Source organism: Panicum virgatum, chromosome 5K (assembly GCF_016808335.1).
Source record: "Panicum virgatum strain AP13 chromosome 5K, P.virgatum_v5, whole genome shotgun sequence".
Taxonomy (NCBI): domain Eukaryota; kingdom Viridiplantae; phylum Streptophyta; class Magnoliopsida; order Poales; family Poaceae; genus Panicum; species Panicum virgatum.
In genome coordinates this window covers 57123983-57144615 of record NC_053140.1, presented here as the reverse complement: position 1 = coordinate 57144615, position 20633 = coordinate 57123983, and the positions used below count along the sequence as shown (strand labels likewise).

The following is a 20633-nucleotide window of genomic DNA, read 5'->3' as shown; positions in this document are numbered from 1 at the left end:
CACCTTTGAACGAACAGCCATGGACCTGTTTCCTTCACTCCGGCGAGGAATGCAGGAGGAAAGCGAGCTCAGCCGGCGACGTGGACAGACCGACAGACTCGCGCCTTCCATAGCGGCCGCCGCTCCTTCACCCGTTCCAGGCTGTCAGCGCCAAGGGCTCGACGAACAACAGCTCCTAAATTTGACTGAAAACGCATCGGATTTTCATTCCCTTTTTTTTTGGCCGATTATGACTGCGATCGAGAAGAAGGCTCCAAGCAGATCTCGCTCTCCTCCGGACGCCCTATTCCTTCGGTACCAGAGAAAAGCAGCAACGGACAAGTGAGATTTGGAGGGTGTGCTCTTCGCGAAATAAGATATCCCCATCGCAATTTTTTGCCGCCCCACAAGTCAAAGAGAAACGACAAGGAATGTTTTGTCAAGATCATGGAAAATCTCCAGCTTCGCAGGCGCCGGTACCGAGCACACCTTTTGCTGGCCTCTAAAAAACTGGGATCACTCCACATCTAGTCCTCATTTTCTTTTAATTTGGGTGTGCTCGCTTATCGAAATCAAAGTGATTATCACAAAGTGCTAGTGCAACTAAGATAAGTTTTAAAAAAAATCAGAACTCCTGCAACTGTCTGGTGAAAATCAGCTGTTTTTTTGTTGTTGGGTAATTTAGCATGGTCATTCATCTGAAATGCTGATAATCCGATCGCATTTTCTGGTGGAGTATCGTTGCATTTTTACAGGAAAGGCTAGAGGCAGCCATCGATCCCATAGCTTCATGTAAACTCCTGTTCAGATCTAGTGCCCGCAGTTCTGTAAATTTCACCGGTTTACTGACGACCACTGAATCGCTTCGTGATGCATCATTAGATGACTCGGGCAGCCAAAAAAGAATCAAATTCCATCCCAACCAATCCTTTCCCCTCCTCGCCCAAACGCTGAAGACTCCAAGCAACCGCAAAATAACCACCGTTAGCTTCCAACCCCGCGAATCTTCGACCCCTTCCCCACCCGACACGCCACACCACGCCTCCGCTGCCAAACCCTAGCCGGCCATCCCCGCGAGATGGACGAGGACTGGGAGCTCCTGCTCGCGTCCCCCAAGGCGGCGGCGCCGGCCGAACCGTACGCCGGTGGCGGCGGGGAGGACGACGCCGGCGCCATCAAGCACGACTACTTCGACCTCGGCTCCGATGCCAAGTACCCCAGGAGGGCGTCGCTGTCAAAGGAGGACGAGGAGGAGGGGGAGGTGGAGGGGCTTCTTGCGGGGTCGGACAACGCGAGCTGGGTGGAGCCGGACCCGGACGATCTCCTCTTCCCCGGCCGTGACCGAGCGGCGCTGTGGTCGGATTCGTCCTCGGACGGGGAGAGACCGGTGGTCGAGGTGACCGAACCTGTGGAGCGGACCAGGGCGGAGGCCGGGGTGGCGGCGGCGGAGGAGGAGGAGGGGGCCCAGGGCGTGGTGGCGAAGGGAGGAGGACCTGTCCATGTCCGGTGGTGGAAGTTGTCGCTGGACGCGCTGCGCGTGTGGGCCCTTCGCGCGGCGAGGAGCGCCTGGTCGGTGCCGTTCGCCGTCGCGCTGCTCGGCTTCGCCGTGCTCGGGCGCCGGCTGTACCGGATGCGCCGCCAGAGCAAGGCCGTCGGGCGCGTCCGCCTCGTCCTCGACGAAAAGGTGATGCCTTTCGAACCTCTTTCCCTGCAAGTGTCTTGCTGCTGATTTGTGAATTTTGCCTTCTTCACACGCTGCATGTGGATCGCTTGTAGAAACTGATACTGAGCTTAGCAATGACCAGCTTATTGGAGAGCTTAGCTGCTCGCTGCATATATTTTTCTTTCTCTGAATATATGATGTGCTGCCTAAAGACAGCGGTACATCCCTGCCTATCTTGTGCTGTTTACACCGAAGGTGAAGCAGAGAACAGAAACAAAAGGAAATCGATAAGTTTGTCTTGCTACTCCCACAATGACATCTGTGGTTACTTCAACTGGTTAGAACTCGGTGATATAAGAACACATACATGTTAATTAAAACCCTATAGTGATTTTTTCCGAGACAAGCCCCCCCCCCCCCCCCCCCCGCCCGCCCCAATTTTCATAAAACGGAAATTTTCCTAGTGAAATGTGATTGAAATGTGTATGATTCAACAAATCTTTGGTTGAAATGATGTGATTAGATGCTCCAATAGATCTTTATTCATGTTCTGCTCCCTGATCTTTATTCATGTTCTGCTCCCTGTTTTCCCCTCTGTTTAACCCGATATTGCTTAGCTCTGATGCACTTTGCAATGCTTATTCTCTCTTACTGACAAAAAGTTTTATCCTGGACTTGTCCTTCTCTGCAGAAGGCATCCCAATTCAAGGGCCCAGCATCACGTCTGAATGAATCCACAGCAATGCTGCGGCGAGCTCCAATCATAAAGCCTATGCTTCCTGCAAATGGAGTTACTCCATGGCCTGTGCTGGGACACCTGTGAGATTTGTGATCAGTGACTTAGAGCTATTAATACCATATAATCCCTAGCCAACCAGTGCCACTCGCCTTGCTACTGGCCAGTGGCGAGCATGTTATGCAAACCCATATGAACCGGCAGCTTGTAATTTGGAATTACACAGTTGTGGAATGTGGAAGACCTTGCAAGTTTCCGTCCACGCGGAATGATATTTAGGCCTGCTCTAGTTCATGTTTCTTTTGTACCCTTGTTTACATTTTTATTTTCTGTAGCATTATATCACCGATCCTTTGTGCTTATAAGCTGTATATGACTGAAGTACCCATAGTGTGGATGTATATATGACTAAAATATACATAAGTGAATACAGAGTGGTATTGATTCTGTTTGCTTTGTTCCATCGCTTTGATCTAGTTTCAAGTCACTACATCTACATTTTGCTGAAGTGTTTGCCTAGGGATTTCTTCAGCACATCCAGAGGGTTAGGCTTAGGCCGTATCCGTGGATCAATCTTCCGAGACTTTGGCACCTCCCGGTTATGGAAAGTGAGAAAATACTGGCCGTATCCGTGGACGTGCAACGGCGGCGCCTTGGCGTCGTGCCCTCGCTGGAGGTGCCGACCCGGAACCGCTTCTGGTAGTGGTGGTGGCAGTTTGGTTGGTGGTTTCGTCTGTGCTGCAGGATGTGCGCACGGTCCGTGTTGGCAGGAAGGTGCAGAGAGCCCATGGGTGTAGGATGTGCGCACAGTCCATGTTGGTAGGAAGGTGCAGAGAGCCCATGGGTGCTGGAGGACTTGAGCTAGCGAGCAAGGTGCAGTGGTGAGCTCGGTGATGGGTGGGCGGAGATGGTGCTCTTTTTGCGGCTTCAGATATCTGAGTCCTTGATAGAGGAGTATGAGGCGGTGGGAGAGACGAGACCCCCACGCAGAGTGGCCAAGATCAGTGGTGTTCATTGGTGCTGCGACGGGAGTGTTTTTGCTGATGCACCACTAGAGCAGAGAGATCGACGATCATGTTCGTGCAACTTTAGGGTGATAGTCCCATGGTGGAGGAGTTCGGGTAGCCGCTCGGGCTTGTAGTGGGCTGCGGCTATTGGCGTGGCACAGCGTTAGCGACGACGGCGCAGTTCGCGGCGGCTTCTTTCGCTTCCTCTCCCAAGATGTGGTGGTGTAGTGTTGTGTTGGGTGCGTTGTTTGTGTGCATTGTTTGTGTGGTGGTGGTGTTTGCTTTGGCGCATTATATACAAATGTTTTTTCTTGATGTGACAGTGCTCCTACTTTTTATTTTAAAAAAAGAAAATATTAACTATAATGTACTGATTTGTCGTGGACATAGATAGTTCCGGATAGGTTACTACGAAACTGCATTTCGTACAGGCAATTGATGGCTCCATCAATCTGTCGATATGCTTGCTACAGGAGGCTGGCCATCACCTTGTTCTGCATCTGATTCTCAACACAATGGTTCTAAAGTCTCTCCTCTCTCAAACACTGAAGATGAAAGCGGGGGCTGCTTATTTCCATGTAACTGTCGGTATAAATTAAACTCATACTTTGTCATGCTATCTCATCAGTATAGCACCACCTACGTGAATCGTGATCCACGAAGAATGTCACGCAACAGGGTCGCCCAGTCACACAGTAACCAAACCACCGGCGTCTACCAGGGGCAGCAACGTTTTAACACCATGGACAGACAACTCCAGTTTATTTGCAAACGCAGAGAATATGTTAAGATTACTGTATTTAATTTCAATATATCACCAAAGTGGTCGTGCCGGAGTGGTTATCGGGCATGACTAGAAATCATGTGGGCTCTGCCCGCGCAGGTTCGAATCCTGCCGACCACGCCCTTTTTTTTTTTACAATTCGCGTTCGAATCCTGCGACCTGCCTAGCGCTTCTTCTTTTTTTTTTTTTCCTCCCCTCCCCTGCCGAGGACGTCTTTCTTTATTCACCTTTTCCTATACATTGACAAAACTCATCACCGGGCAAAATTATGCTCATATTGTCCAACAAAAAACTTGTCATCATTAACTTTCTACTACTGTGCCGCCGAGTGAAGCTTGTAGTCTCGATCCATAAGTTCATGTCAGTTGGTCTTGGTCCATAGTTCCTCGTTTTCTTTTATTAACCATTTTTAACTTTCTATTATTAATATTAGATCATTATTAATAACTTTTAAATAATGGATACAACATTATTAATATTAAATTAATAGCATTAGTCCTTTTTCATATAGGTAACTTTTAAATAGCTTAAATGGTGTGTCTTATTAGTAGTGTTAAAATTAATACACTTGTCATGGAAGTTAGTCATGGAGATAAGATTTAGATGATTTTACTAGGTACTATATTCTTCATGGTCCATATGATATCGGATATTTCCTATTTTTAATGTGAATCTATACTTGATAGAGAAAATAATGAAAAAAAATGTATTCCGATACTATTTTAGTATCCATATTACGAATATGAATACATATATCTATGTTGATGGTCTAGCGAATATGAAAATCATAATTCATATTTTCTAACATCAATAGCCATCCCTGACTTTTAATCCATACAGAGGACAATACATTAATAGTCCGTGGACGATATCTTTTTATCTTAAAGATGGATATGGATGGTCTGTGGACGATATCTTCATCTTAAATATGGATATGGATGGTCCCGGACGATGTCTTTGTCTCCAAAGATGCATTCTATTCTACTCCTTCGTCATATAAAGACTGTTTGTTTACGCCCTCCATTCCACAAAAAACTGTTCATTTAACCTCTAAATTTTATCTCACAAAACTGTTCATTTAGATTGTAGAAAATATATCTAATTAAAGCAATGTCAAATACCAAAAAGTAATTGCACAGCAAAGAGTATGGAGCAAATTAAATACTTAAGTACATGTTAATTTTCTAATTCCAATGTATTTGCATTTATTGATAATTTAGGGAACCAAATAAATAGTGCGGTCTTCGATCACAACTGTTATAGTTAATTAGGGGTAACATGGACATTTTCCAATACTAGTAGTATGTTAGAGCAAGACGAATAATACAATCACTTGTTGGCTGTAAATATTCTTATAGCCTATCTCTCAGCCAACTAGTATAGTAGTTTAGTCATTCATTATTAATATGAGGCTCACGTGTTCCTCTCACAAGATTTCTTGATTCTTGTATCCAAGTTAGCTGCAAGTTTGCAGCCCACCTCTCCTCTCTCTCCTCCACCCCAGCATTTAGCCTTCTTGCAGCCTGCTATAATACTTGCTCTTAGAAATTTTCTGAACGAACAAACTTTGTGGGATGGAGTAGTAGAAAATCAGACATATTACTAATAGTGAGAGATGATTTTATTACCTCTAATTAACTATAGCAGTTGTGACGGAAAGTCACACTGTTTATTGTTCCATGAATGCTTAATAAATGCAAATTCATTTGAAATAGAAAAATAATATCTACTTAAACTTTGATTGGTTCGATATCTTTCTCTATATAATATCTTGGTTCTTGATATTGCTCGTGGTTGCACGGTCTCTTTGACGTTTCACCTGGTTGCACGGTCACACCGGCGGCCTCTCGAAGGGAACTGGGGAGATGCCGGTCCCACTCGTCGGCCCCTCCCGTCCGCAGACCGGCAGAGGTGCTGTGTGAGAGAAGGCTCCGCAAGCGGCCAAAAGGCGCCGTAGGCCGGTAGCCACGCGTCGCGTCAGTGATCTGGCGCCCGACGGCGTGATCGGCGCTCCGCCCCCCGGCGCGGCGCGACGCGAGGCTCCGGCGGGGCCGTTTCATTTGCCCCCACTGAACCTCTAGGCGCCCGCTCCCCTGGCCTCACGCATTCAGAGAGCCCGGCAAAACCCTCATCCAGACCACCCCGACCCGACGCCGCCATTTCCGCCCCCAACCAATCCTCCTTCGCCGCCGGCTGTCTTTCTCTGCGGCGCGGCGCGGCGCGGCTCCGGACAGGGATCGCGGCCGCGAGGTGTATCTCGAGGTTCTGCGGAGGGGTTTTGTGGGGGGTTTAAGTCCGGGCCGGTTCCCTTCGCGCGCCGCCGCGCGGCGAGGGGACGGGGGCATGGGCACGGGGAGGAAGAGGCAGGATAATGAGGAGGCCGCCGACGCCGAGGAGTTCTGTTTCACTTGTAAGGACAGCGGCGACAACCTCCGCGTCTGCGACTTCAAGTAAGTAAGCCTCCCTCGTCTTGTATACGCGCGATTCCGCCGCCGACCCGAGCCCCCGATGGTTGAGTAGTAGATGGTGAGCACGCGGGTTTTTTCCCTTTTTTTTTCGCGTCGATTGGTTGGTTCGTTGGGTGCGAAAGAGGCTGTGATCTCTCACGATTGGGCGTTGATGGGTTGCGGATTTCCGTGCTATTTGCTTGTTGCGGCGTGTTTGGATGGCTGAGCGCAATGCTGCTCGTCTGCTCGGTAGATGTTGATGCAGCAGTTTTGCATGTCTGTTCGATTGGGGAACATCTTCTGGGTTAGTTCTCAATCCAATTCCAATCGTTGCCAACATGTTGGCCAGCTAATTTTGCCTCATTCTTTCCAGGAACTGCCGCAAGGTTTATCATCCACGCTGTGTTGGAAAGGAAGATGTTTTTCTTACTTCTGGTGAACAATTTATTTGCGGTGAGCACATGAATGCTGTCCTTTTCAGTGTTCCTGTCATGAATGCATGACTGCTATGTTGATTTCACCCAATAGTTTTGATTGGTGTTTACTTCTTCTGGATGTGGGGGTTTGCATGGCATATGCTGCACGCTCATGGTGAACATGGCCTTGATCCTAAATCTGGTCATGGCTATGGTGAACATGGCCTTGATCCTAAATCTGGTCATAGCTTTGTGAACCTGTAATGATTCCTTTCAGAGAAAAAAATGTTTTTCTCTAATTAATTGTCGGGGTAGTTATACACTAGTCTTTATAGTGTTTTGATAATGTACCATCATGCATGACTGCTTGACATGCATGACTTGCTTCTGGTGAAGCTTGTCCGCATTATGTATGTTTCACTAAAGGGGTTACCACATTGGAATACACATATCATGCTGGTCACTCTGTTTTCACTTGCTCATTCCTTGGTTGTGGCCACCTATCCTATCCTAAAGTATAAACCGCCTTATGAAATTATCATTATTCCTTTTTGGATATCTTTTAATTCTCTTTACACAACTGAGCTGCTGGACACTTGAACTTTCAATTGTTCGCCATTTTACGTAGCTACCTGTTCCATCATCATGCAACATGAAACAGAAATAAAACAAGCATTTCAAAGCTACCAATAAAACTTGAAAATTAATCATCCTACTACTTTTGTCTGACGTAGACATCAAGCTAGACATCACTTAGATTGTTGCAAATAATCAGCAGTTCTGCACAAGTGCACATGACATATATGATCATGAAAGTTCACCTCAAGTTTGGCCTATGGACTTATGTTTATGAAGTGCCTATTTTCACCTCTGTACTCTGGTAATCCCATGGTATTGGTTCGTGGGCCAAATTTTGACTTTTTACAGGTTCGCACATATGTGTCGACTGCAGAGAAAGTTCTGATTATCAGTGCCTGTGCTGTCCACTTTACTCAGTTTGCCATGCTTGCCTTGGAAAAGTGGAATTTGTGCAACTGAGGAAGCAAAACAAAGGATTCTGCAGCACATGTCTTGACCGGGTTATCTTGATCGAGAAGAATGCTGCTGCTGATCCTGATGTGGTAACTGCATGCATATACCCAACTTTTTTTCAAATCACAATAGTCTTTATCGGTCAATTCTTGGGGGTGGGGGGCATATAGCTTACAATAAAGCTCTTCACCATATTATGTCTATTTGCAAGTTCTTCCCCTTGCATAATTTTGGATTTCTTTTTAGAAAGAATGTCAACATAGTTTATACTATTTAGAAACCTGATTTGTTCTCTCCAATATGTACTTGTCTTTTCTGACAACAGTTCATGTGCATCTCCAGGTAGAGACAGATCACGTAGATGTAGAGACCAGCGAAATTTTGTTTAAAGACTACTGGGAATTAATTAAAGACAGAGAACATTTGACATTGGTTGACCTAGAAGAACTTAGTGTTTATCTTAATAGAAGGCTTAACTGTAAAGGAGTGAATTCAGAAAAAAGTCCAGATGATGGTCACAAGTCAGATGAAAAAATATTGGCTGACAATGACACCAATGATCAAACAATTCCTTTTGACTCTAAGTGCAAACAGAATAAATTGAACACATCACAGAAGAACAAGTCAAATAAGAAAACATATGTTGGCTGGGGTTCGGCACAACTAATCGAATTCTTGTCAAGTTCTGGCAAGGACACATCAAAACCTATTGGTGAACTCGAAATCCTTGGAGTTGTGAAGAGGTACATTGAAGATAAGGATCTGTACAAGGATGATAAGAAACATTGGTTCTCGTGTGATGATAAGTTGCAACCTCTGTTTACAAGGAGAAAAGTGAAGTACAAAAAAATCCCAAGGTTCTTGGCAGTCCATCTAGCTTCAAATGCTGTCTCAGAGGATGAAATATCTTATGGTTCTGAAGAAGATGATACCCAGTTATGAAAAAGAAACCTCGGAATAGTCTGCAGCCAAAGATTGCTAAGAGGGTTCCGGAACAAAGCAAGAGATGTTTTGCCTCCCTTGTTCAGAATAACATCAATCTAATCTATCTGAGAAGAACTTTAGTTGTTAGTCTTTTGAGTCACATAGAAACATTTGAACAGAAAGTTGTTGGCTGTTTTGTTAGATTAAAGATCGCCTACCAGATGCAGTGCTATAGAAACTCAACAAAGGCATTCGTGCTTGGACGAGTAACAGGTAAAGGTCAATTTCAAGAATTCTTACTTATCCTGATGGTCTAGTTCATTTGTTCAGCATGTACAGAATGTTGTTAGCAGTACGGTGCTAAGTCAAATCACACCTTATTACATCCTTTTCCCCCTTCGTTAATTGACATAGGAAGTGCTCTTTTGCTTTTGAAGTGGGTTGAGGGTCCAAATTTATTCATATTTTGCACATGAGATTTAACACCGACACCGTAGATTCTATACTTCAGACAGGAAGCAACTTCTTATGCTCTTGGATAAATTCATGACAGGCATCAAGAAGTCTTCAGAAGTATACAAGATAAATGGCAAACCTACAAATATTCTCTTATGTGTTGCCGGTTTGTGGGATGATGTCAATATCTCAATGCTCTCAGATGAGGACTTTGAAGAGGTATGGTTTTTATATCCAGTAGCATTAATGCTAGTATGTTACCAAAGCTTCTTGGGGCACAACAGTAGAATGATGAATTCCTGGGATCACCTGTAACCAGACTGGGTTCCAAACCGAGTTGCTCTTTCTTAAGACGAAATCAGAGGGATGTCTATCCCAGCGGTTGTTTTTTTTGGTTAATGGGAGTATGTTAGTCGATGAAAAATTGAATTTAAATCTTTTTGCTTGCGTAAAAGATGTGGTGGAATAATTATGCCTTTTTCCATTTGTAACAGGATGAATGCAATGATCTTATTTCTTTAGTTAAGGAAGGACTCCTGGAAAGGCCTACCATTGTAAGATCGCATCCTGAAAGCTTCATTTTTTTAATGCAACGCCTAACCATGTGATGCTGGATGGAGTAGACTTACCATGCTATCAAATAAATGATCTCGTTCTTTTTAACTTTCACATTTATTGCTCTAGCAATGAGAACATTTTCTTGCTGAATCAGTATTCACACTTATGTGTCTCCATTTATTGTGAATCAGTATATGGCTCTCACTCATGCTATCATATTCACATTGTGATTACTAACACAAATCTGTGGCTGTATCTTCATGTCAAAAAATCACCAATTCCTCTAGCATATTCCAATCCTAAAGTAAGATGGTAATTTGTATACAAGTACATCAGGGGGATCTATGCTCTTTATGCTCTATATGTGTAGTTAAATTGATCTAGTCTTTTCTTTTATTTAATTGCTCTTCCCACTGGATGTTTAGAGCATTGGCAAATACTTAATTAGGAGGATCAACAGATCAGATTGTTTAGTTACTACTAGAAAGGAAATTTACTAGTCCGAAGACATGAAGGACCACAGTGATGCTTTCTGTAGATTTTGCTAGCTGGAATTTGCATCGACTAAATAGAAGGATGGAAGATGTTGAGCGTTGCATGAATGCTACTTTGTTTATGCAAGATCATATCATGGACAGTCCATATTCTGTATTCTGTTCTTGTTGTTAGTAGACCATTGATGTGTTTCCGCTACTCCCTTTGTCTATAGCATGATTGTTCTTTGAACACCGGCCATCTTCTGAGTGCACCGTAGACCACTATTGCACAACCTTATAACATTAATGTTTAAGAAAGTTTCCAAGACAAATCTGCAAATACTATTTCCATTGCAGCCAAAGATAATATATTGACAATATAAACTTCAAACATCTTGCCTGCAGTTCTCTTGGGGACACTATGAAGAAGGAAAAATTGTATTGCGGCCATATAAGCTAGCTTGTTTATCTAAGTATTCGCCTATTATTCCTGTTAGCTGGAAATACTTAAAAATCATTGGGTGTCCTGTTTTACTTGAGTTTCTAGTGTGAATATGCTAAGCTCCATTATATATTTCTGAGTTTGCCCTTTTTGGCAGGCTGAGTTTGAGGAAAAGATGGAAGCTGTACATACAGACATAGTAAATCATGTAAGTGCACCTGGGAGTTCAATGGATACCGCACGGGTTTGGCACTTCATGCCTGTATATGTTGGAAGGAAAATGTGTGCAGATTGATAAATTAGAAAATCTTAACAAGTAACTGGTTATCTGAATCAATTAAAAACTACTTGTAACTCTTACTGGAGGACACAGTGCACCATATAGCAAAATATTATGTGCTATTCATAGCCACGATAGAGTATCAATATCAGCCTTAGTTTCCTTTTAAACTTGTACACAAATAATTTATCATTGTTCTCTTTTGCTTAAAATTGAATTATCTGTCCACCGTATCCTAACCTTTTGAAATCTGAAAGCAAAGTTATAAAATGTTCAAATGTCGGATTCAGCACTTCATTGATCCTACTATTGTAGTAATATATTCTTTGTGCTATTGACCAAATTGCCATTTTTCAGTGGATTGAAAGAGAACTTGTGAGACTGGAAAGAAATATTGACCGAGCAAATATGAAAGGGCCACGTGTGGAATATCCTTTCCAGACTACTGATGATGTGTTAATAAATTTGTTCTGTACCTCTGTTTCTTTTCTGATGTCATTTGCTTTTCTGTTTCACTATCAGTACTTTAGTAGCTCATTCTGTTAGGGCCATTGAAGAATCTTCCCACATGATTTCTTCCTTGACTCATTCTTTTCGTACATTGGAGGAGCTACTGCACCAAAAAGAGCTGCTAAGTACACCAGCTGAAAGACAGCGTCGACTTGAAGAGGTTCCAGAAATTATTCCAGACACAGAATATGAAGAAAAGGAAACTGAACTCGGAGTTGCAGCAAGCAACTCTTCTCGAGAGAATGGAGGTGCAAATACTTTAAACACATTTTCCTTCTTTTGGATCTGTTTTGCATTCGTAAGGTCTAAAATACCTAAGTTGTTACATACTCGATCCAACATCTCACCATGGAAAACCTAGTTTAGACATGAAAGAGGATGGTCCACGGATTGTAGACGGAGGGCCAGGTCGCGCCGGACCCAGCAGGCGCCCCAGGTGCGGAGGAGGGAGCAGGGGGAGCGCTGGGGCCTGGAGCAGAGTCGCTGCCAGCCCGGCGGTCCTTCTTCTTGTTCTTCGGCTTGGGGGCGCCACCACCGGTCCGAGGAGGGCCACCGCCGGTCGCTGCAGGCTGGCGAGAGGAGCCAGTGGCGACAAGAGCAGTGGAGGGGGCAACAGGGTGCTGCACCATGTTGATCTCCTCGAGAAGGAGCTCGTTGCGGACGGCGGCGAAGGAGGGGAACGGGCGCCCGCGCCGGAGATGGACGCCGATGTCCTTGTAGCGCTCGTTGAGCCCACGAAGCACGTTGAGGACCAAGGTGCGGTCAGTGACGTGCTCGTTGAGGTCAGCGAGGTCGTCGGCCATCTTCTTGAAGCGCTTGCAATACTCTGTGATGTAGAGATCACCTTGAGCAAACGCGCGAAATTTGGCGTCGAGGTGGAGGGCGCGGGTCTCCTGGTTGCCGAGGAAGTGATCCTCGATGGCGAGCCAGGCCTCACGGGCGGAGGCGCGGTGGTCGATCACGGCGTCGGCGAGGTCAGCGGAGACCGTGCTGTAGAGCCATGACTTGACGACGGCGTCCATCCGAGTCCAGTCAGCAAGGGCCGAGACGGAGTCGCTGTGGACGTGGTCCAGCAGCGAGTATTTGGTGACGGCGAGGAGGAACTGCTCGCGCCAACGGGGGTAGTTGCCGGCGGTGTCGAGGACGGTCGGCACCAGGCTGCGTGCGTTCTGCACGGAGACCGCCTGGGCGTGGAGGTTGAGGACGGCAGCAGCCTCGTGGAGCATCATGGCGTGGGTGACGCTCATGTCGCCGCCCGCGTGCGGCTGTTCGACGGGATCAACCGCGGCGGCGGTGGCGGCCCGGGCCTTGACCGCCCGAGCGAGGGCAGCGCGGACGCGCTCCGCGGCGGCGTCGCGCTCGTTGGAGGCGTCGGCGGCTTCCTGCTCAGCTGCCTGGGCGGCGGCCAGAGCAGCCTCGTGGAGGGCGCGGCGAGCCTCGGCGTCGGTCTGCGAAGGAGCATCGCCGTCTTGGCGAGGCTGATCGGCAGGATCGTCGAGGGAGGGGGAGGAGTCCCAACCATACCGATGCACAGCTAGTGTGCGCAGGGGCAGCGGAAGGGCGAGAGGGAAGAGTCCCGGTCTCGTGATACCATGAAAGAGGATGGCTGGGAAAAATAGTAGATTGATTATGAAAGGAGCCCAAGGCTCAGTACATATAGGCAAGGATGTCCCAGGAATAGGAAAGATCTAATCTAGAAAGGAAAGAGCTAATCTAGGGAATCCTTGCCAAACATAACCAACACTACCAAAACCAGGGAGGGAGGCAGCAGCCGCACCCCCTAGGGTTGCAGCCGAACCCCCCTGGGCCCGTGGGCCTATACATCACGCTAACAAGACAAAATGGAGCTACATTATTTTGCCAGTGCATCATTTTTCTTGTGAAGTAACACCATAATTTTCCACTAAAAATGCAGTATGCACATACATTTTCCCGTGCAAAAGCTGGCTACCAATTACTAAATGGAATTCCATTCATTTATAGGTTTTGGACTTGTGGCTATCCATTTGTTCTGTATATTAAACTAGAATGAGTTTGAGCCTCAACTTTTGCAACAATATATTTAATGTTACATGAAGTATGGATGTGCCATGTTTTATTTACACTAGTGTGTTTAAACTTTAAAGAGCATTATGGAACTTTTATGTTGACCATATCTTAGATGTCGCATCGCATCCAATGACTTTCTACTTTCTTTTCATAGAAGAAAGTGGTTATATAACACCGAGAGTTCACCAGACTAGGTTTTACCATCAAAACTTAAATGCCATCCATTGTTGCATCTGTTTTAGTTTACCTTTCGTTAAACCCAAGTTTTTTTGTCACTTGTCCATTTTCTCTGATGTAAGACACTATAGTGAGATGTGAACTTTACACCTCGATAATTCTTGTGGTTGAACTGAAACCGCATCATGGTCGAGTGTGAGGGGTCATTTGACGATGATGTTGCCCGGAGGAGCGGAGCAATCATTCATCAATCTCTTGGAAGCAGCACAGGGTTCATTTTTGGATGGCAATATTCGCCATTGTATACACAGCAACATACACAATAGAAACACAAAAAGAAGATTGCGAGATACCACTACACCATACTACTTCATCAACTTCCACATTCAACAGCGCAAAGTTTCTCAGCTTATTGGCCCTGTTGGACTGAGGATAAAAGCCCCCACCCCTCCCACTATAACACCTGGGTTTTATGGTTGGGTTGGCTAGGTGGGGCGTTCTAACTTGGTACCAGAGCCGAGGTCCTGGGTTCGATCCCTCCCGGCCACGCATTTCCGCTGCGCGATTTCCCTGGCTGCGTTCGCTGAGACCGAAGTGCTGAGACTGGACAGGTGGCACAGCCCCGCGGCTCGCCCGGCTCGCACGCAGTAGGGGGAATGTTGGACTGAGGATAAAAGCCCCCACCCCTCCCACTATAACACCTAGGTTTTATGGTCGGGTTGGCTAGGTGGGGCGTTCTAACTGGCCCCAATTATTTGGTTCTGACCGTAATTTGGGTGCTGGTTTTAGTTGAAGCTGCATGGTTCGTTGTACTGGTTTGGAGCAGAGTCCCACATTGGCTGTCATCTGCTAGAAGGTCGTTTATAGAAGTGTCGGGTATAGACTTAGGTGGCATGCTTGTCAATATCAGTGGGCCAGCCAACCTCGCCGATGACGATGTTCATGTTGCGGATGCTCAACTGCCTTGAACACTGCCACTAGGATGTTGATTGTGGCTTAAAACAACTTGTTTGCAAGTAGGCAAGCGGCCATAGCTTTAGTTGGAATGGGATTGAATGTGGGGTGTAAGGTTAGAAAAATGCGATGTAAGGATTGGGCCAGGCCAGGGTGTTCAAGCCAGTTTTGCACAGACTGACCCAAACCGGATGGGGGGAAAAGTAACATGAACACTAACCATCCAGTTTGGGCTGGTCAGTGTTCATGATTAATTTACTTATCCTCCAATCCGGTTTGGGCCTGTTTGTGTCAATCCAGTTTGAACAGCCCTAGTAATGGCATTTCAGTCCACTACTGACAGCAGGAAGTATAAATTAGTGTTAAGTTACCGAACAGAGGCAACTTTTGACGCTGTATAAGTGAATTGTCATCTTTTGGTGGCTGAAATCTAAACGGGTTACGGGTGAACTTTCTGTAGTATATATCTACAATTTTCGTTTTCTGAACCGCATTGAATTGTGGATTTGCCTGCTTTGTATTTAATATTTGGACCTACTTACACCGCTTTTCTCCAGGTGCAAGAGATCAAGTAACTGATTCATCAAGCGTTCTGAATGAAGAATCATCCGAAGGTTGGTTTCAGTTGTCAGTTATGATGTTTCGGGTTGCTGATGTTTAGGAAAATGATTCTGCCCTTTCTTTTGTGTACCTTACACTTGAGCTGGCAGGTTCTCATTGAAAAACAGGAAGGAATTTAAGTTGGGTGGGCCCAAATAACAATGTTCCAACCATTTCATGTTGAATGCTTCAATTCTTGTTCTAGAAAAAATGCTTAAATTCTTGAATTATCCATGATATTTCCTTATAAAAATATATTTAAACGTGCATCTGAGAATTTTTTTCCAAAAACTTACTGATACTTTGGTTTGCATTCAACATACTTTGGTCCGGTTGTAAATTCATCGATGATCATTGTTGACTTTGAATTTAAGTTAGTATTAAAGTTTGTCATTTATGATGTTGCTTGTTCTGTTTCATTCTTCGGATATTATTGGCATGAATTGGTGTTGCTCAGTATAAGTACCATAAATCAGTTTATCAGGTACCAAGTTATACCTTGATTTCTGCCAAAGTTCAGTGTTAGCACCACAAACACTTTTTTAATTCAAAAATTGTTCTAAGATTTGTTAGAATAGGCAGATATTTTAGAAGCAGGCATAACTAAGTACGACTGGAGACTTTCTATAATTTTTTCTGGGTATGTCAAAATTTTATTGTATCTAGTCCTTATTGAATTCATTAAATACATTTTTTTAAAACCCATATATTACCTAATAAGGACAGATTACATAGATTAGGGCTGACCGCCCTTGATTACAAGAACATTTGCTGTTCAGGTATCGAAAAGGAGTCATTAGCTGAACACTGTAGAGTCAAGATTGTGGATCCTTGAAGTGCCTGCTGCAATTCAGAACTAAGAACAAAACAAGACTACTGGTATAGGCATAGAGCAAAATAAACTTAGAGATTGCTCACAGAGACTTCTTCACTGGGGACTCGCGGTCTCTCTGGCAACAAAGGAGTCCGACAGTCGGCCACAACAAGGACGTTGCACACTGCTTGTCCTGCCCCGATCCCCCTGGCTACCTCCACGGACTTGGCAGTTGAGTGATCGGAGCAAATGAGTAATGAGCCAAGTATATCGTATATGCTTCACCAGGCTCAAGCTATAGCGAACATGCGATCCATGCTATCTTGAAGATGGTAGGTGTGCAATTGGAGCAACAGGATCGACATGGCTACTTCTATGTTGGATGATGCAGTTCATAGCTAGAATTGGATGATGCAGTTCATAGAATTACCTTGGTCTGGATCATGGGTAACTTGTTGAGCCTCACAAAATTGCCAACAGTGGAGGAGGCAGTGATGGCGACGCCACTAGTCGGGCGCGCCTCTCGGCCATTGCGGTGGCCAGGGACAGCACAGAACTGTCACTGAGTGGAGATTTGCTGGCATATTCGGCTTGAGAGGCTTGGTGCATTGGAGGCACAGGAGCAGCGCGACGAAAGTGCCGACAACAAAAGGTTGAATCCTGCGGCTCATGGCGCACTCGCCAAGCCGTGTCAACAAAATTGTACAACCGCGACAAAGGGGGCACGCAATACCCTGACCCAGTGGGCCAGATCGAGGAACGGTACCATGGAATGTGTTGAGCAGCTAGATCCACGATGAGGGAGGATGCATCAAAACTGCGGAGGTTGTGGTGGTGGTGGTTAGGCTTCTGTTCCTCCATTGATTCCAGCTGGCTCGATCTTCCCCTTTCATGCAGCTATGGCTTCTCTGTCACCAGCATCGAGAAGACTGGTGACTGCAGTGGCGCTAGCCGCCAGGGAGATAAGGGAGGAAAGTCCATCGTGGGCAACTAAAACCTGCTACTATATGCTACTATGCTACTAGAGTGGGAGGGCTCTTTGCCGTGACACAAAATTAATTTAGATCAATTAATGCATCCATGAACCATTTTGTACTGTCTCCATCACAAATATAGCAGTTTAGGTTTGTCATAAGTCAAACTTGTTTAGCTTTGGCCATGAATAAACACATACTTGTGCAACATAAGGGTTATGTGACTAGATTCAGCCTGAGAAGTATTTTCATAATATATACCATGTCGATGTCCTATGGCTACACTGTGTATATTTGTCATGGGGGCTAATCCTCTAATGTGCTACGGGGTTGAGCTCTTGCCTTTTTTCCCCCTTTGTCTTTTACCTTCCTAAGTTGCTCTTCATGGGGCACTCTGATATTGGTGTGATTAAAGCATTCACTTTGAACATTCTTGCACTTAAAGCTCAATTGTATTTTTGGAATTTCCATTCTCTTCATTAAGAAAATATCATGCATGTTTGAACCGAGTATTCGACGAAAGTTTGCTAATGGCAAATTGCCTAACCACTCTGACACTAAGACCTACTTCCCTGGCTTCTTTGCTGGTGATATACATAAAATAGTTGATTCTTTTAATGTTTGTAACGGGGAACTACATATGCTGTTAAAGTAAGAATATGCTGTTAAAGCTCCACACAAGATGCTGTCAACTAAATACTGCGTCCAAAGTTAGAAGTAAATCAGTGCTTTTACAAAGACATCATAACGCCAGTAGGAGGCAAAGGCCCTGTTTACCTTGCTTTCCTACAGATGCAGGGACCAATTAAGAGGCCCTGTTAAGCTGAGTTTCATCTTATAATTTACTATCCCTTGCCTGTACTTTTTATTTCGAACTACAGTTCCACAGTTCCAGTATTAGAACTATTGGTGGAGTTGCTTGCTCTCTATCTAATACGCATGCTTATTTGCATGTCACCAGGTTCTACGGAGCAAATACCAGATTCTTTGGACATTTTTAACAAAGGATCATCAGAAGGTTTGTTTCAGTTATGATGTTTTGGGTAGTTAATGTTCAGGAAAATTACTCTTAACTGTAACTAACCGCTATCTATGGGCTACTTTGGTTGTTTGTCTGCTATCAGTTACATCTAAGCAAGGTGATGCTACTCGTGAAGCTCCTTCTGAAGGTACTGTATTGTGATTTTTTTACATTCCCGTTACTCATCTTCCAGCGGGGATCCTCTTATGGCGTGGCCTGTCAAAAATAGTCTAATGTAACATATGGAGCATATCTTGTGCTAACACTTATCAGACAAACATTTTGATTTATATATTTAATCAACTCATAATGTTCCCAAAAACAGTGGAACCAATCTGAGATTATATTTTTACTTGCATATGAAATTTTTAATCAGAACTTGATTGACACTAGAGACAAATAAATGATGTAATGTCGAACTACTCGTACATAAAAGGAAAAATGCTTCTATTTGCAGTACTGATTGAATCTGGACTTAAAGGATACTTTAGGACAGTCAATTATATTGAGCAACAGATTCTGAAACTGATTTTACACCGAAGCCATGGTAGCAGGGTTAGCACTAGATACTAGTACAGTTATGCCAAGAAACCCTGATAGAACACCTTATGTTCAATAGCAGTAATAAGTTAATACCTCCATGCATAAAATTTGTGTTTGTATGCGGGTAAAGTGTTCATAGAAAATTGAACTTAGTGTGTCTTCTTGTGACTGATAATCTTAAGTGTTATATACTGCTTCAACATGTTTAACCGTCAAGGCGTCAAACCGTTTCTACTGATATATTGATAACATCAACATGTTTAACCATCGAACCGTTTCTTCTGATATATTGATTATACGCAATTAGTACTGCTAGTTTTGGATGTTATGTATTCATTTTATCCATGTAGCTCACGAAACCTGCTTCAGTGGTGTTACTCTTGATCCTGCACTACAATCTCAAATGCACGATACTCAAGGTTTGCTACTCAACCCCTTAAAAGAGCTTCTGGAGGTTTCTTATGTTGCATATTTGTCTCCCGTTTCTTAATATTTCGAATTTGGTCATATTATTTAGAGTGCGAAGTAGAATTTAATTGACTGAGCATTGTGAAAGCAAACAATTTTTGTTTTGAGTTTTCCCCATGCAAACTCATGAATTGTTATTTTGATTGTATTGGTGTTGACCATATCCTGCTGCAGAAATAGATGTGCACTAACTGTTTGCTATGAAGATATGCACTATGACATGCTACTCTCAATTCTGTCATTAACACCAGTTTCCTCTTTTCTCCAACCACAATTAATTTTGTAAGTCAATGCAGATGATAAAGCAACTCAAGCCATGGATGTTGACCAAGAGGAAAATGGCCACTCCTGTCAAGTTGCCATGACACAAGTTATAAATCTAGAAAGTGATGAAGACGAGGATCTTCCCATGGTGCAAGATAAGCCACAAGGCAAAGCGATGCATCCTCCAAGGGCGATGAATAGTGGCAATATTCAAATAGCGCGGTTTGAGTCAGCCTCGCCTGCAACCTTACATGCTCAGGGAGGCATGAATGGGGTTGTTCCCCCCGAGCCAGCACCTGCAACCATGAATGGGGTTCCTCAGTCGGAGCTGCTCCAGCCAGCACCGGCAACGGTGAGCGGGGTTGTTCCACCAGAGCAGCACGAGCCAGCATTGGCAACAGTGAATGGGATTCTTCAGCCGGAGCTGCGCCAGCCAGCGGCTGCAACGACGAACAGGGCTGTTTCCCCTGAGCAGCAGGAGCCAGCACTTGCACCCATGAATGGGATTCTTCACCTGGAGCAGCGCAGGCCAGAGCCAGTGCATGCAGCCAAGGACAGGGTGCCACCTCAGGCGCTCTTGTGGCATTACGTTGATCCTCAGGGAGACACCCGAGGGCCATTTCCCCTGTTACTCCTGCGGCAGTGGAAACAGTATGGCTACTCCAGCGAGGATTTCCGAGTGTGGAGGACGGGGCAGGTGGCCGAGCAGGCTATCTTGCTTAATGATGCCTTCCAGATGCATTTGTAGCCTGCTCGCCCTCCCTGGAGACTTTTTATCTGGCTTCCTTTTGCAGCCTGGACTCTGGACATGAAACCTCGGGTGCCTTTTGTTACGCTCTGCTGTAATTCAGTCGGGCATATGTAGATGTAAATGTTCGCTCTGGGCTGGACGTGCAGCTTGTAGCGGTCATTTTATTTCCTTTTTTTTTTCCCGTTTCATGGACCAGTCTAGTTGGGTCAGCATATATTTGTGGTTAAATCGGTCGCATTTCCAAAATGATAAAAGGTTAAACAGCTTAACTGTTTAGTTCTGAGTTGCCTCTTGTATTCGGGTTTGCT

The 20633-nt window shown here is 44.9% G+C and overlaps 2 protein-coding genes and 1 non-coding gene across 4 annotated transcripts; all 3 read left to right on the top strand.

Annotated features, from left to right (window-relative positions):
* The first annotated feature begins 899 nt into the window (after window positions 1-899).
* On the top strand, window positions 900-2839 carry LOC120708901. 2 transcript variants are annotated; one of them, XM_039994336.1, is made up of 2 exons: window positions 900-1663; window positions 2337-2839. In XM_039994336.1, exons 1-2 carry the CDS (start codon window positions 1058-1060, stop codon window positions 2463-2465), a joined length of 735 nt encoding a protein of 244 aa, XP_039850270.1. In that variant the 5' UTR covers window positions 900-1057; the 3' UTR covers window positions 2466-2839. The 2 variants fall into 2 exon arrangements, with proteins under 2 accessions (XP_039850270.1, XP_039850269.1); XM_039994335.1 differs by having other exon boundaries at window positions 912-1663; window positions 2334-2839.
* Window positions 2840-4207: 1368 nt separating this feature from the next.
* TRNAS-AGA lies at window positions 4208-4289 on the top strand. The gene has a single exon. It is a non-coding gene; the product is annotated as a tRNA-Ser (tRNA).
* Window positions 4290-6114: 1825 nt separating this feature from the next.
* On the top strand, window positions 6115-20606 carry LOC120708900 (uncharacterized protein At5g08430-like). The gene is given in 15 exon segments (XM_039994334.1): window positions 6115-6619; window positions 6990-7069; window positions 7960-8153; window positions 8407-8992; window positions 8995-9261; window positions 9542-9663; window positions 9939-9998; window positions 11078-11128; window positions 11558-11628; window positions 11801-11958; window positions 15448-15504; window positions 18240-18296; window positions 18403-18447; window positions 19193-19261; window positions 19607-20606. Coding segments are annotated over 15 exon segments (2640 nt in total). The 5' UTR covers window positions 6115-6512; the 3' UTR covers window positions 20323-20606.
* The last annotated feature ends 27 nt before the right edge of the window (window positions 20607-20633 follow it).

Coding starts and splice junctions, on each gene's coding strand:
- LOC120708901 (XM_039994335.1), top strand. CDS start 1,058: ATGGACGAGGACTGGGAGCTCCTGCTCGCGTCCCCCAAGGCGGCGGCG. Junction 1,664..2,333: donor GCCTCGTCCTCGACGAAAAG/GTGATGCCTTTC, acceptor CCTTCTCTGCAG/AAGGCATCCCAATTCAAGGG.